Source organism: Amblyomma mixtum, chromosome 2 (assembly GCF_055824585.1).
Source record: "Amblyomma mixtum isolate Tamu chromosome 2, ASM5582458v1, whole genome shotgun sequence".
NCBI classification, from domain to species: Eukaryota; Metazoa; Arthropoda; class Arachnida; order Ixodida; family Ixodidae; genus Amblyomma; species Amblyomma mixtum.
In genome coordinates, this window is record NC_143013.1 from 313,940,445 (window position 1) to 313,956,058 (window position 15,614).

Consider the following 15,614-nt stretch of genomic DNA (forward strand, 5'->3'; position numbering starts at 1 on the left):
GCTGAATATATATGAGAACACATCTTGACTGTTCGATTCCTATCGATGAGCTTTGCAAAGAAACCCAACGTGCTACTTCTCTAAGCATGGTCTGTACCGATTTTATTGCGCGAATAAACGTTAATAAACAAATATTTCAAATTACATAAAATTTCTCGATGACTCTCATATAGCCTATTTCTCATCTTTCTCGAACCGATACGCGATAACAACGTTCGCAATTAATAGTAAAAAAGCAGACATATGGAAGGGCAGCACCTGGGAAGGCGACAGCGGACGTAACCGCATTTGCAGGCCGCCGAGTGCGCGACTCGACTTATTTCATGTGGCTCTCTACATACGCCTCCAATGTATCATTTCAGGTGGCAAATATATATCACAAAACAAAACGTAATGCTCTCACGGTACGAACGGCGGCGCCTATAAGAAACGAGTAATTGGCAAAGAATTAGCCCAAATTTCCACCCTTTTGAACTACTCAAAACATGGTATGACGGCCGCTCCAGTATGCGTGATACGCGCATGCGCAGACGGCCGGCGCTTCACCCAATGAAAAGCGGCGCTTCTGTTTCAAAACGCTTGGCATCGTTGCACGCCGGCAAGTCTGGACGGCGGGAAGGCTCGGACGTTGAAGCGTTGCGGAGGCTGCTTTGTTCTTGGAACCGAGAGTTGGAACCGTTCGTGAACCACGCCGTCTTTTGATGGCGTTTCTGCAGTGGTTTGTTTGGGGTAATGTCGCTAAGCAGCAGGGACCTGTGGGGTACGCTGCGCGGCTGCTGCAACGAACCTCAATGTGACTGTAGACGCTACGTCGTTGTGTGCTCGGCAGACAGCTCCGCGCCCAGCGCTATTCGTTGCGACTACTGCAACCACGTTCCAGGGGTTCATGGAAGAATAACCGACTTGGGTGAGTGTCCTTTTTCTTTTTTACCATATGCGCAGTAACGACCTGCGAAGTCATTTATTTCATGCTTGTCAAAGTGCGTATTTTCTTTGTTTGCCAAAGCAGCTTCATTTCTAAACCTCGTTGAGTGCACTTCGAAGCGAAATCGGGTTCAGTAGATTGAGTGCCTCATTCACCTATTGCGCGGGGTTTCGTGCCAATAAGTTTGGTTATCCAGAGTATTGGTTTTAGACTATTGTTGCCGTATGTCATTTGGGGTTATTAGGTGCGATAATACGGGGGCAATCGAGCGCTAATTCTTGATCGTTTGCATGCCTGTGCGCTCGTTTTTTTTTTTTGGATACGTACAAAAGAGCACGCTTAAAACGCACGGCGGCACTTTTTTAATTACGGATGCGATTTGGGCGAGTTGGTATTGTAAGCAATCTTATGACGCAATTCCACATCGACGCTATACTCCCGCCGAGGCGGCGGCAGTCGTCTCCTCGACTCAAGTGGTGATCACGTGAATCTGGCTCGGTGCGCCGGTTGGTCCCAGTGCCTGCCTATAATCTTTCCTCTCTTCCCGGCGCCGTCTGGATGCCGTTTGTGTTTGTGATGATTGTTTTTCGCGAGTGCGGCGCGTCGGCTCATCAGCGTTGGCGGCGGGAAGTGTAGGGCAGGGTGTGTGGTGCACGGGCGATCTAAGCGGACGTGTGTAAGACAGTGCGAGCCTTATTGAAGTGCGCTGGCAAGAATTAAGTTGTAACTGCAATATATCCGTTGTTTATTCTCACAAATTTGTGTGTGCGTCGAGTGTCCTTACTCGCTCCCCCTCCCGTTTTGGTCATCTCTAAAAGTATTGATTCATAGTGAAAACAGCGCGGGTAAACGAGACGAGCAAAGAAAGACACAACACATCGTCTCGTTTTCCCGCGCTGTTTTCACTAAGACGCGGTACTTTTGTTTGAATCTGAATTCTGGAACTTTGCACGTCGTTTCATTGATTATCAATTGATTGGTGCGCCATACGATTTTGGCAATACAACTGGGCCCATTAAAAAAATTGGATGTGGTTTGACCAATGGCCTTCCCGAGTAGAATTATGGAAGCAACAGCGCAGCAATCGCAGCAGCGGCGCTGCGATGCAGTAGGCACTGCGATGTTCTTTGTATACCATGTTTCACTCTGGTGAGAATATCAGCCATGCTTTAAGTATGAATGTTTGCTCACTGGCTCTAATTTAACATTCCACAGATCCCAGTGCCTGAAGAGTTGCAAGTGACTGCACCTCATGTATATACCTGTGCTGAGTGTTTACGCTGGAAGTAGTAAAGAAGTGATCTCCATCAGCAACGGCAACCTAGAGCGTGCCCTCATCTTCTGCCTGGTGACATATTACATAAAAAAACCTCAACTATCCACCGGCATTTTCCGCCATACTCATTCTGCTGCAGAAGATTGCCCTGCCAGACACTTCAGTGCCACGTGGACTACTGACGAACCGACTTAAGAGCATGTTCATGCTCTTGAAAAAGAATAATTTATTCTAATTTTCTGGAAAGATATGTGTTTCAATTGTTCACTTTCTAATACGTTCAAGTATATTTTCTACAGCTAAATTGAGCAAGTTTTTTTTTTTTAACTGCAGTACACAAGTTGATCTACTTATGCGAGTGTTGTCAGGCTTATAGCACTCTTAATGTTGCAAGTTATTGGTCACGTCATTGTGCATCTTTGTTAATGAACTGACTGGAGGAGTCACAAAGGGCTTTTGTTTAAATAATCTAGGCAAGTTGTGCTGAATTTGCCGATGTTATGTACCTCTGAAAGCTGTTAGGTATATGTATATCTCTGGTTGCTGTTTAGCCAAGATGTTTAGATCGATTGGTTGTTGCTTGCGTTTGTATGCGGCCGCAAGTTTTAAAAAAACTCGTGTTATCTGCACTGCTTGGACCACCTTTCTTGATCTCTAATTGTATAGTCATTTTAATCTTGTGATAATTAGAAGTGTGATTAGAAGTGTGATAATTAAGATATGCGAACAAAATATTGCCTTCTTTGATATTTTTGCCGTTTATATTTTGTGTCTGTTGTATCCCTTACACAATGACAAGTTGACTTGGCACTTGGTCTTGAATAATAGAGCTTTTATTTTGTTCTTTTTGGTATTACAATTACAGTGCCTATTTTTTATTTACATTGCAATAAGAGTAATATGCTGTAGCCAAGCTCTACTCGAAGCGAGCCTTCATCTGAGCATGCTTAATTGAGTTGCTTGTTCAACGTGGTTCTGTTTGTCATGCCAACAGTAATACTGTAATATGGGCCCATATTTCAGTGCCTGGCATGCCCATTTATTGTGATATATTTTTTTTGCAAAAAGTTTGCAAAATTAGTTTCTTGAACATACCTGCATCTGTTACATTCCTTAGTTTTTCTTTAATGCAGACAATATTTGGGAAGTTTTGTTGTTTTGTGTTTCCTGCAGTCTTGAAGATGTTAGAGTCAATGAAAAGTTTGCCTATCATATGCCGGTGTTTGTCATTTTTCTCCTTTTCTAAACCATTCTATTCTTTGGCCAATTTTTGTTCCATTCAAATTGAATGGAAGTGTGTTTAAATGGAAACGTGTTTAATTGAGTGTGTTTAAATCGGCTTTAACTAACTTGATGGTAACATAGTACATGTAATTCTTGCGCCCTGCCATTTATTCTTTTCAGCTTATGTGGTAGTTCAAACAGACGTGGTCTTTTTTTTTTCCCCTTCACAAATTCTGCTGTTTAAGGGCATGACAGAATGTGTCCACCAGTGTTTTCCTGCCATCTTCAACAACTTCCTCGTGTTTTTGTTTTTTTTGTTTGCGTGGTATGCTTACTTTTATTCTTTGCTCATAATTTCGTTTTAAATGACTGTTAATTTGTTTGATTGTATTTGCTGTAACCTACTGCCATATTTTTGTTCACATTTTGTGTTACTTGTGACTGCTGTCCTTTTGTCATTTTGTCTATTGTACCCCACTCCCCTCTGTAATGCCCTCGGGCCCTGAGGGTACTGAAATAAATAAATAAATAAATAAATAAATTCAGCAGAGCTCTCTATTTCATCACCTTCAGCAAGTTGCAACGACATTTTTGCCATTTTTAGGCCAGCCATTGTGGCGCACAAAGGTTACACATTTTGGAGCACGTAACCTATGGCTAGCTCAATGATGTATACCTTTGTAAAGGTTACAGCGCTAAAAAAGTTGCGTAACCTATGCGTAAAAAGAAGTAACCTTTACCATTTGTAACTTTCACAAAGGTTAAAAGTGGAAAGGTTACATTGTGTAACCTTTAAGTTATAGGTATACTTCAATGTGAAAATGTGCACCTTTACAAAGGTTACCTAAAGGTTACCGTGTTTAGAGTGTAGCAGAGCACGCGCTCCAGCGGCGTCGGGAAGCAAGGGGGCACCGTGTTCTCACCGGAACTCGCCTTCGTGTCTCGGGGTGCTCGTTCAAATCGGTGCACTGCCTTTGCACAGAACTTCTTCCACCGCGCTCTGTATGCCATGACTGAGCTCATCCGGCGGGCCTGATCGCCCCTTCGCGTGCGCATCGGCGCTGCGGAGCTTCCTTGGGCGGCGAAGCGAAGCGCCCAGCATCTTCCGGCTCCAGACACAGCCCAGCGCCTGGCGCAATAGCTACCAGGGGATGCAGTAGCGTTCGGTATCACCAGCAAGGCGAGAGCAGTATCTTTGGGATTTACTGCCGTGCGACGCGAAGGCACTACGAAACTAATAGCAATGCCCTTTTCAAAGGTATTGGTGGCTTGTACAGGCATCCCGCAGGCTCCGCACAGCCTCGTAATGCGAGAATAGAGCACAGCTGACGTGCCATACCAATCTCGACTCCTCCTCCTCCTCTTCCCTTTCCCCTGTGTGGAGTAGCAGGCCAGGGCCATGTCACCACCGGCCGACCGCTCCACCTTTCCCTCATTACACTTCCTTTCTCTCTCTCGACTGCAAGTTTCTTTCCTGGCCTCCCTGCACTTGCGCTAAGAGCACATTTCTCTCCAGCGCTTAGAAATCTGATGGAGAGAGAGACAGTACACAATCAGAAACGGCGGCTCGGCGGTTCACAGAAAAGGCTTCGCGGCGCGCTTGTCAAGGTGCGAGGCTATTATTCAATCGCATGGACTGCATTCATCGTTCTGGAAGCCAGCGCTCGCGGGTGTGCACCACTGCTTCGGCAAGTCAGCCACCCGTGCGGGTTTGCCGCCGCACGCGCGCTCAAGCGCGCGCACACGCAGTTTCCGTACGTCTCCGCTTAATTTACGGCCGCGTCATAGCGCGTTTTACACGACAACCAACACGCGTCCTCAATTTCCGTTTCCCACTCCCCTAACCCCTTTCCCTCAAAAAGAACCCGAGAGTCTCCTCCGCTTCAGAATCCGGAGCGCAAGTCGAAGCCTTGCCAAAGCTGCCCTTCCTCTCGTTCTTTTCAGTGATTACCCTTGCCCTCGGCGTCACTCAAACAGCCGCTGCCTTCCTTCCTCGATGCCATATTTTGCTTCCGACACGTTGCTTGCGTTTTTTTGCTCAATTTCTCTAGGCTCTCCCTGTGTGTGTGTCCCCCCTCTCTCCATTACCCCTGCGCGTTCATTCGGCGCGCGCGGCGCTGAAAACCTTTCAGCGTTGCGGTCGGTGGCAGACGCGAACTGTCGACGAGGACGTAAGTCCTGGACAATTGCCAATTCCGAAATGTGGCCGCTTCCCTCTCCCTTCCCCCCCATTCTGCCCCAGCCCTCGGCAGCAGCGCTTCATCCGAGCTGCTCCCGACGCTCGACCTTGCCATGGTTGCGCTGCAAACACCCCCCGCCGCCTGCTCCTCTTCCCCTGTCCTCCTCTCCATCTTTCTCCCATTCTGCCCCTGGACTCGTCAGCGCTTGTTCGGGTGGCGCGGCCGTATTTCGGACGTCGCCCGTTATTTCCGGTAAGGAAAACAGGAAGACTAAAACGTCAACGGGCGGCGCGCGTGGGAGGAAGAGGGCGGAGAATAAACAAATAAACAGGGATTAATCTTGCTCCACTTTGCGCGCGCTTGTATGATGTGGTCGAGACCGCTGCTGTATAGAGACGGTTATAGGGCCTTGTTGTTGCCCCACCTCCCGCCACGGTTTTCTTTCGCCCTTCTGTCCCCCCTCACTCTCTGCATCTCTTTTATCGCAGTCGTTTCGGGTGAAACCGGAGAGGCCGGAGTTGCGTCGCCATAGCGCTCTTTCGTCGTGACGATTCAATTGCGCTGGACCGGGTGCCGCGCGCCACCGAAGCCAATTAGCTGCACGATGTACGTACGTACGTGTCCGAAATGTAGATGCCTCCTCGAGAGTGCACCCTTTGTATACCGCTACCGCACACCTCGCGTTCGTTGGGGAACGTGCGTGTTGGCCTCCGCCCAGAGTGTAAGCAGATTTACTTCTCACTTAATAGGACACAGTGTTGATCACGCGCCATTATTAGGCACGAATTTCAGGCGGAAATAGAATAATTGTACGCTAAAAAACCACCATGAGCGATGTACTTTAGATTAACCGCTATGTTTACTTATGCCTCTCTCTGCTGTTAGCAACGGGTGATCCTCCGATGGTATTATCTAGGGAGCCGCTTCAAAGCTTTTATTATTATTATTTAGGTAACAACACTGGTTATTCGGTAACACGGAATAAAGTCGGCAAATGCAGTGGGCTAGCTTTATCTATCCGCTTAACTGCACCAGAAAAATTCATATGGGGCCGAACGAAAAGAAAAAACTTTGAATGAAATAGCCAGATATGAGGGCCGGTAAAGTAAACAGCTGCATACTTCAACAATAAGTGCACGTGAAGATTAATTAAATCTGAGGGCAATGCACGCAGAAGCGGCATACGGAGGCTGAAATTTGAGGCGGTGGAAGAAGCAAGACAAGAGCGGTCCTACTTTGGAAGCAAGCACAGTCAGAGGCAGACCGCACAAAGCGCAACGCTTGGTTTGTTCCAGTCGCAGATTATTTTTTTTTTTTTTGTCGCACGCCAGACGGACGAGGCCAAAACGAAAAGGAGAATGTTGGAGGGTGACGAAATGGCGTCTTTCGCTACTTTCTTCTTTGTTTTCTTTCTTTGTTCATTTATTTGCTTCTAACGCAGGGATGAGTAAGGTAATTCTACCAATGCCACCACGCCCAACTGTCACCGTTGCCTCGCATGACTCCCCTTTGGATACTGCAGTGGCAGAGACACTGAGAGACGCACCGCGACGCGCAAAGCAAAAGACAGCGCAGGCGTCTTCCACCCAGCAATGAAAAGTGACGCCAGGGGAAAGCGAAAGAAAGAAACGGAATGCCAGGGAGAGCAACCAGGGAGGAAAAAGAATAGCAAATGAACAACAATAAATAAAAAAGAAAGAAAGGGCAGAGTCACGGAATGACTTCTCCGCCTTGTTTACTACCGTCTCTCCACTCTCTCTCTCTTCCTGTTCTGTGTTGTCTGTTTCCTCCTCCCACGCGTCGGACGCATGTTTGTGTCTGAGCGTAATGCGGCGAAAGGCGAGGAAGATGCGAGCACGAGCAAAGACGACGTCGACGAGCCGCCACCGCCAGAGAGGAAGCGAGCACCGCAGGCATCCCCTCCTCGATAAACGTATCTCCAACTGATTACTCGCGGATGCCTCCACCGCTCTCTCGTTGCGCCGTCGGCGCCGACGTCGTTCCGTTAACGTCGCTCCCCCCTCTTTCGTCCTGTCGGCTTCTGCTCCGTTTGTGTGTGCCCCTCTCTCCAACCCCACCGCGCGTTGTGGCACGAAGGGTGGCTGGTGGGAACGGCCTGCAGACAGGCCTCAGCCGTGCCGCGCTAATTTAATTCGGGTGACAATCGGAACGGAGACACTTCCCCCCCTTCCCAGTGCGACGGCGACATCGGCGCTTCGCCCCAGGCGCCGTTGCCGATGCGGAGAGGGGCGAGTGCGAAACGAGGACAAGCGTTCCCAAAAGCGATGGCTGCCGTCAGGGATTAGGGAAGCGAGAAGATGCTAGCGGCAAAAGCAGAAGGGAGGCTGAGGGGGATTCGCGCGAGATGAATAAATTTGCTCACTGCGGTTCAGAACGCGAGCGCTCCGGTTTATTTTGCTTCCCACATATATTCCCCCGAGGTAACTTCCAGACTATTATTTCGAGGTGTAACGGATGCAGTGGGAGCCATGAAGCGCCACAAACCACAGCCTAATCACAAGTCCGCTGTGGGCCAACGCGCATGCTGCCGCCATTTTGGGCGTAAGTTACGGCTGCGTACCGGGGCTGCGCAGTACTCGTGTCTTCATAGTAGCTACATCCCGTGCATACTTGGGCGAGGATGGCATTATTTATTGAAGGGTGTCGCCGTCGCTGATTTCTCTAATGCACCAGTAGCGACGTTGCGGCCTGTTTCTGTGCGGTCGGTGCGCCTTCAAGCTAGCGTAACTCCCAGAAGTCATGAGGATAATTCAATAAATGGGTCAGCCAACAGAACTGCTGTTATTATCCCCTAGTCTAGTTAACTGGAATTAAGATGATGACAACTCTGACGATGTGTACGATACAGGCAATGTTATCGTCGGCTTTTAGGACGCTCGAGTTTTGCCATTTGGCGCCAAATTGCCACGATATCTCAGTTTCAGTACAGCCTTGAAGCGGGCGGACTCCAGGACGAAGGCACGACGGCGGGCCAGCCCATGCTCAGATGGCCCATACTTAGATGGCAGTGAGAATGTACACATACAAGGGAAATGGCTCAGGCTACATCGGCGACAGAAGCGCCTGCGAAAGAGCACTTCACGCCAGAAAGCCAGCGCAGTCCCCCTTTCACGAATGATCGCACCGGCAATGCATTACACAGCGCGCTCCATGCACATTTGTAAGAACACGTGAGCAGCGCAGTGCGGAATTCGTTTGGCTTAAATTAGGAGTGGCATAGGGAACGAAACAATATTTCTCTTACTTGAAACGTGGCTCACTTCCTATTTCACGGAAAACAGGGACATCAAACCGAGGCAGTGGCATGCATTAAGAAAGCAGCACGCGTTTACGCTAACCGAATATCCTGATCACAGTAACACTTTCAAAGATTCTTTTTTCCCGCTAGTAACAAGAGAATGGAACCACCCAGACGCATCCAAATCTAACGCTGATTAATTTTCAAATTTTTGTTCTGAAGGCGCGTTTCTAACTACAACTAGAGTTGTAGTTAGAAAGCTTTCCTTATTTTTGTCTATTTCAAGGAATATACGATGTGTTGTGCCCATGTTTATATTATGTTCATGATTCTGAACTAGCATGCTTTCTTTCTTTGGGTTGCTTGTGGAAATCTGTCAAACTTCTTTTCAGTTTTTCTGTGCTATGAGTTGTCTAGATTATAGTTGTCTTTTGCACAGCCGCTTTTAGAAATGTTATCCTTTACTATGTATGATACATCTAATGCCCACCTGCTAAGGCCTCAACCAGAGACTGGCAGTATTCCAAATAAATAAATAAAATGTGTCGCCAAAGCTCACGGTAACACAACATTCGCACAAATGGTACGCTGTGATTTGGTACATATGGTTTGTAATATGCCGAACGTATACGCGTGGTCTATAAGCGATGTCGTCATGGATTGGTCCGGATTACTTTCGACCGCTTGCGGTTCTTTAAAGTGCACGAAATCCACACAGCACACGGCAGTCTCTGCGCTTCGCCTCCACCCAAACTCGCATGCGGAGGCCGCGATTCGATCACGCTACCTTCGCCTAACGCAACTGAGCCACCGCGGCGGGCCTCTCGAGTGAAGTGTGTGGAGTGCAGCACTGGCAGCTGCTCTTCTCGAATATGATTATATTTGGATTCCCCGATGTAAGCATGAAAGATCACGCGGCAAAAAGGAAATGAACGAGGGAGAGAGACAGAGAACCGCAGCGTGCATCGCAGCGGATTGAGTTGGCCGCGTCGTCACAGTGGAAGAGTTCGGCGTTGAAACGGGGCCGAGAGATTTCCTTTCACTCGCTCCCGACCCGAACGAGCGAGGAATCGCGCGACAATGCATGCTGCAGAGGGCGCGTGTCCGCTCGGACCGCATTCCATCGCAAATCTCGCTCCCGCGCACGTTAGGCAAAGCGTGCAGCCGTCTTTCTCTCTCTCTCGAACGAAACAGCGGCTGGAGTCCCGACTGACGTCGTTTCCTCCGTTTTTCTCAATCCCGCACGCGCTCGCCGGCTCGGCTCAGCGCGCATTGTATACGTGTTACAGTGCTGCAGTTACAAGACGTATACGTCGGCCCAGGAGCAGCGCCATTACCGCTGCCCCTGGCGCCGCCGCGGGCGCGAGCGATTGTGGAGTCGGTCGTCAGGGCTGCTGCTGTATTAGCGGCTCCGTTAGTGCGACGGAGAATGAAAAGACGGCGGAGTGTGAGTAGCAGCAGCAGTGGGTAGCAGCAGAATGGATAGATCGGTTTAAGCCAAGGAATGCCGCCGAACAATCAATCACCGCGGCCGCCGGCTGCAGAAACCTGCTCCCGTGCCGCCTGCCGACTCTCGCGGCGAAGGTGTTGTTGGCTTCCGCTGTTGCCGTCGCCGCTTGCACATCGACGCTGCCGCCCACTCGACGGCGACTAGTTTTGAGGTGCGAGTCGAAAGCGAGATGACGACGACGACGCCGCACCTGATCGTCGCCGAGCGACGCGGAAACCACGCTGCCCCGCGCCGTTCACGAACCGGCTGCTGTTGAGCGGCGCTTTCTTTGCTCGGACGCGCGTTGCACAGGTTCCCTCAGCACGTGGCCGGAGATCAGGATCGAAACTCCGACGGGATCTGTCGTCGCTTCAGCTTGCCATTATGGTTTACCCCGCCAGCGGCGCACTCGATGCGCGGTTAGTATCTGACAGGCGCGAATACTGCCATGATGTTCTGCGGGATACGTACGCACAAGGATGCTGAACTGGCAAGTTCTACGTACGCAGCCTGTTAGGCGTCGTAGTATGTTCCCACCGAAAACTCCCGCACTTGTCTCCTCGCGAGTTATGATGCTAAATGGTTAGGCTCGAAAAGTCTAGGTGCACTTTTTAGCATGCGGATGTGTACGCGCACATAAAGTTAGTTACTAGTAGGCAGTGCGTTATAGTAAGCTTGAAAGTTATTTGATATCTAATGTGTTTTATTGTCAATCCGTGCGGCATCAACACTTTATTAAATAGATGGGTAGCACGTTATCTGCGGCTAGTTAGTTGTTGCAGCGTCACTTGTGCTGCGGCTCCACAGGAGCCAAGTTATATAAGGATGCTTGTTACGCTTCTCGGTGCGAAACCAATTACCTCGTCGTGTTTCCGACTGAAACAAACGTAAGAACGTTAGCAGCACTGGCTTAACGCATAAGAGGCATCATGCACGCCCGGAGGCGCACATAAAGGTAGATGCCTGGTACGATTAGAAACGCAGCGATGAGTGATAGTGCGCCGTTCATAAATTACGGCCGAGTCGGAGATAGTGATCTACCCATCATTGGTCAATCTGTCCTTTGCCCAAAACAACGGTGTGGGTGTCTTCTCGCAGCGCGTTGATGCCCCCGACTTGCAAGACTGCGAAACTGCCGCACCTGGCAGAGAATTTAGTGAAAAACACCGATTCAGCTTACGGCGAAAGGCCACCCAAAGGAGACAACAATCTTTGCAGCTTCCCTTTTTAGTTCCCTTTGGTTTTACACGTCCAAGATGAAGGTTTTACGAAATGTCCAATTTGCAGAGGTGGGACGATGGGGTGCAAGCAACAAAATCAGTAATACCAACTGCTTGGTAGCCTGTGCTGCTGACGTCAACTTTGGGCAGTTAATAATGTCACCGGAAAGTTACCAGGAGAATGCTAAAGCTTCGCAAAATGTGTATTTACTCTGGGAATACTCCGATACGGGTTTTATCCCTCGCTAAGAACTGAACTATGCACATCAGCATCACCGCTGTCTCCTGAAGATTGTGACTGCAAGGCCTGCGCGCTTCCAAGAGGATACAACTTGTCTCGTTTAGCCGCACGCGTCTCAGTAAACATGCCTCATAAAAAATGAACAGTGAAACGAGAATCCACGCTGAACGCAGATTATAATGTTCGGGCATCTGTGCGAAATTTAAAGTTGGTCAAGTTCCCCTATCAAGGTCCTAAACTCTACTCATTTTGCCTGGTAGTCACGCCCCATTTATTCGTTTCTGAGAAAATAAAGCTGCCTATCATTCTGTAGCAAATTATGCAATATCGTTCAAATATTCACAGCGGTAAACCTGCTAAGCGACTCTTTGCCTCGGAAGCGTGCGCCTCAGCTTTTTCGAACGCATAAAAGGACGCCTAGAACTGTTACCATAAATCTTGTGGATTAAGTTAATCGCTAAAATTAATTCCATTTCAGAGCCGGCAACAGATACATACACTTAACCTTCCTCGCTTAAGCGCGCTGCCGGGAGGACGAGGGCTCGCCAATCATCATCTGCCTTGACTGACCACCGTGTTCAATCGTAAGTCTAATGAAGCAAAGCAACCGCTCCGAAAGCGACAGAGGCCTCGCGCAAGGCTAACTCCCTTTTTTAACGCGTGGGGAACTAACACAAGGGGATCGTTAATGATATCGCGCATCCCCCGGTAACGCAGCTACTTTCACAGCCAACAAAACTGCCACAATTATTCAACGCCTTACAACACTCGTATCACACCTTTTTTTAACAAACAAGAAATACCGGCGCTACATTTTTTGAGTCACATAGCAGCGCTTTTGAAGCATTCCATAATCTCGTAGGCTCTGTAGAGCTAGGACACCAGTTAACTCTGCAAGGTTTGAAATCAGAAGTGAAGGCCTCTTTACTTTTGACAACGGATGTGCCAGGATTCGGCGCCCCGTGGTAGCCTGCGTACAGCCATGTTTCCGAGCCATGCATCGGAGGCCTCTCAGGCATACTTCTGAATGGCGTCTAGAAAAAATGGACGCCGAGGCGACTCGTATAGTTTTACAATGCTAGAGAATAAATTCATAGCGCGGCTGAATGCGTCGTTCCCGCGCAATGTTTATGCTATGCTTGACAATATGAGAGATCCCTTCTTCTGCCTGTACGGAGTTCCAAGACTACCGGAAAGGTCTTCCTTGAACGAATGAACAGAAAAATAATGCCTGTTCGTTTAGCCCTGTCCGTGTGCATCGGAATAAACAAAGCGTGTCTCTTTCAAGCTGTGAGGACAAGGCTTCTAAACCAGCGAGCCAAGTGGGAACTAAGACCAGTTTAAACGACATTCTGGTTCACAGAATCATGCTTCAAGCGACGCGTGCGTATATGAAAACAAGGACAACTGCGTAGCCGGGAAACGCTCAAATAGCCTTAACGTAAGCCTAATGTACTTTCCCTGACTGCGTTGCTACATGCTGTTACTACATACTGTTACTACATACATCTAAGCAGCGTTACCTCTTTTCTCGGAATTTCCCAAGAGTTTAGTAGCATCGCACAGGCTCTTGTTTCCCTTTGGCGCTCGCCCGCTGCTGAAATTAGCCCGTGTTTCTGCAGGCACAAATCTTCTAACACTGTAATACTTTCGTACTTCGAAGACAGCCGGGTGTTTAACATGTTATTTCGGCACGACAATTTACGCTCGCGTACGAGAAAATGAAAAGAGAGCTTGCAAAGCAGCTGAAACGTCGAGTGAGCGAACCGTTCTTATAAAAAGCACTCAGTATAATTGTAGCAGCGCAGTCCACAGGAGACCAGCCTCGCTACTCAGTTGCGCCGGCTCCAAAGCTCCAGCGACATCCTCGGCCAGGAGTAATAAACTAAAGAGCGAAAAAGAAACGTGCCCTGGGAAATAAAACAAATCCGGAGCGATAAAGTCGGCGCGGCGTTCGCAAATAAAAGGCATTCAGAGCGGCTCTCTGGCGCGCTCGGGGCCGAGATACGTGAAACGTCCGGAGGACGCATAAAACCGCTGCTGCTGCCGGCGAAGATCCCGGCGTGAGAGGAGCGCGGAGAAGGGGACGCAGCACGAGAGGACGCCGTTTGGAAATTCAGTCAATAATCGCTCGTCCCAAACCGAAACAGTTTTTCGCGCAGCTGTCACAGCCGCCGAGGGAGTGGATGAATGCAGCGCGTCGAGCGGAGGGCCCAGAGAGACCGCGCTCGGCGCGTGTCGTGTTCGCGGCGACGTCGTCCTCGTCCCATTCATTCCTCCGCCCAGCAGCGAGCAGCGGCGGAGCAAACGAAAAATAACGGAAGGGAAGAGAGGGGGCCCGGGGGAGGGGGCAGAAATTGTGAGCGGCCGGACGGGGCTGGATAGGACGGGCTAGCAAGTCGGTGTTGAACCGCTGTGGGCCTCGATATAGCTGTGTGCTTGGGCCCGAAGTCGCGGGGCTTTTGCAAAATGCGAGAGAAGCGACCAGTGGAGCGGCCGGCTACGCGAGGCGGCGATGATGGCGTCGGTGGTTTCGGTTCTGGAACATGTGCTAGGGACGGACGCACAATGATGAAGAGGGAGATCTCCAGCAGCCGACAAAAAAAAAAAAAAAACGAGAGAAATAATGAAATGACGGCCGCAGAGAAAGCTGTATTAAATTACGCTGTGGAACAGCGTAAGTTAGTTTCAGAGTAGATGGCAGCAAGCATGCAACGAGAGAGTGCAGGCGGAGGCTGGACATCGCGCGAATCTTATGCCAAGAAGTTATTCCCGTAAATTGTACACATGGTCGCCGATGAAGCGGAAGGTACCTGGACCACGGGCCCAGACGAAACAACCGACAGTTTCGCAAAACATTAGCTCGACGAAAGCTTCCTTGCCCGGCCGGGAAGAGCCGGCGCCGGTGGAGTGGACGCCGGCCCCCTCCCGGAAGGGATGCCGGCTCCGAGAAAGTACAGCAGAGGCCGGTCGCCTAGGAGGCAGAAAAAAAGCGAGAACTCACCGGGCGCCGTCTGCCAGCTCAGGCCTCCGATGAACATCTTCCTGCAAGACAACAACAGAAGAGGGGGCGTGTGAGCGAGACGCGAGAAGCTCGCGCGCCGCGCGCGATCGCGCCGCCCGAGAGAAGCATGAAAACGGACCCGGGGTCGTGGGCCGCCTCGGTGGGGCTCGCGGGGTTGGTCGGCTGACTGTCGTTTTCCATGATCATGGTCGGGGCACACAGTAATCGGCGCGCTGGGATGACGACAACGGCGACGGCGGCGACAACAACAAGCGCGCTCGCTGAGAGGAAGGGTCGCTGGCGGGGCTGCTACACACTACTACCACGGGCACACTCCGGGCGAGCAGGCGACGACGCCGCACACTGGTGGGCCACTGCGGCGCACGACTCGAGGTGGGACGACAGCACTCGCCGGTGGACTGCTTCTACGCTAAACGACTGACTGCTTGCTGTCCGCTCACTACGCGAACATGGCCCTCAGCGCAGGCCTCAACTGAGAGCACGCACGACGCTTTTGGCTCACCCCGCCGCCGCCGGAGCGCCGCAGACGCGCAGGGGGCGCCGCGGGCGCCCACCGCGAAGCCCCCGCTGGGCCACCCCATTGGCCCCCGGAGCGGGCGCTGCATGACGTAACGCGTAGACGTCACGCGTTGCGCATTCGCCCTCAACTCGCTGCCCCTCGCTCTCATCTCAAAATAGCGGGTGTCCTACGCCGCCAGCCCTCGTGGCGACATCTCGCGGCCGCTGCAGCAAACGATTGCTCGGCGCTGGGCTCCACGCGCGGTGGCGCCGCGTC

The 15,614-nt window shown here is 50.5% G+C and overlaps 1 protein-coding gene across 7 annotated transcripts in view; it reads right to left on the reverse strand.

Annotated features, from left to right (window-relative positions):
• The window catches only part of Rbp6 (RNA-binding protein 6), a 526,892-nt gene extending 511,520 nt beyond the window's left edge, over positions 1-15,372 (reverse strand). For 4 of the 7 annotated variants that reach the window (XM_089575092.1, XM_089575089.1, XM_089575090.1 and 1 more), the window contains exons 1-2: positions 14,958-15,372; positions 14,819-14,859 (exon numbers count right to left, since the gene is read on the reverse strand). In XM_089575092.1, the coding sequence (XP_089431218.1) occupies positions 14,819-14,859; positions 14,958-15,025 (109 nt within the window). In that variant the 5' untranslated portion in view covers positions 15,026-15,372. The remainder of the gene's footprint in view (positions 1-14,818; positions 14,860-14,957) is intronic. The other 3 variants (XM_089575091.1, XM_089575095.1, XM_089575093.1) reach the window with 2 other exon arrangements.
• Between the last annotated feature and the right edge of the window lie 242 nt (positions 15,373-15,614).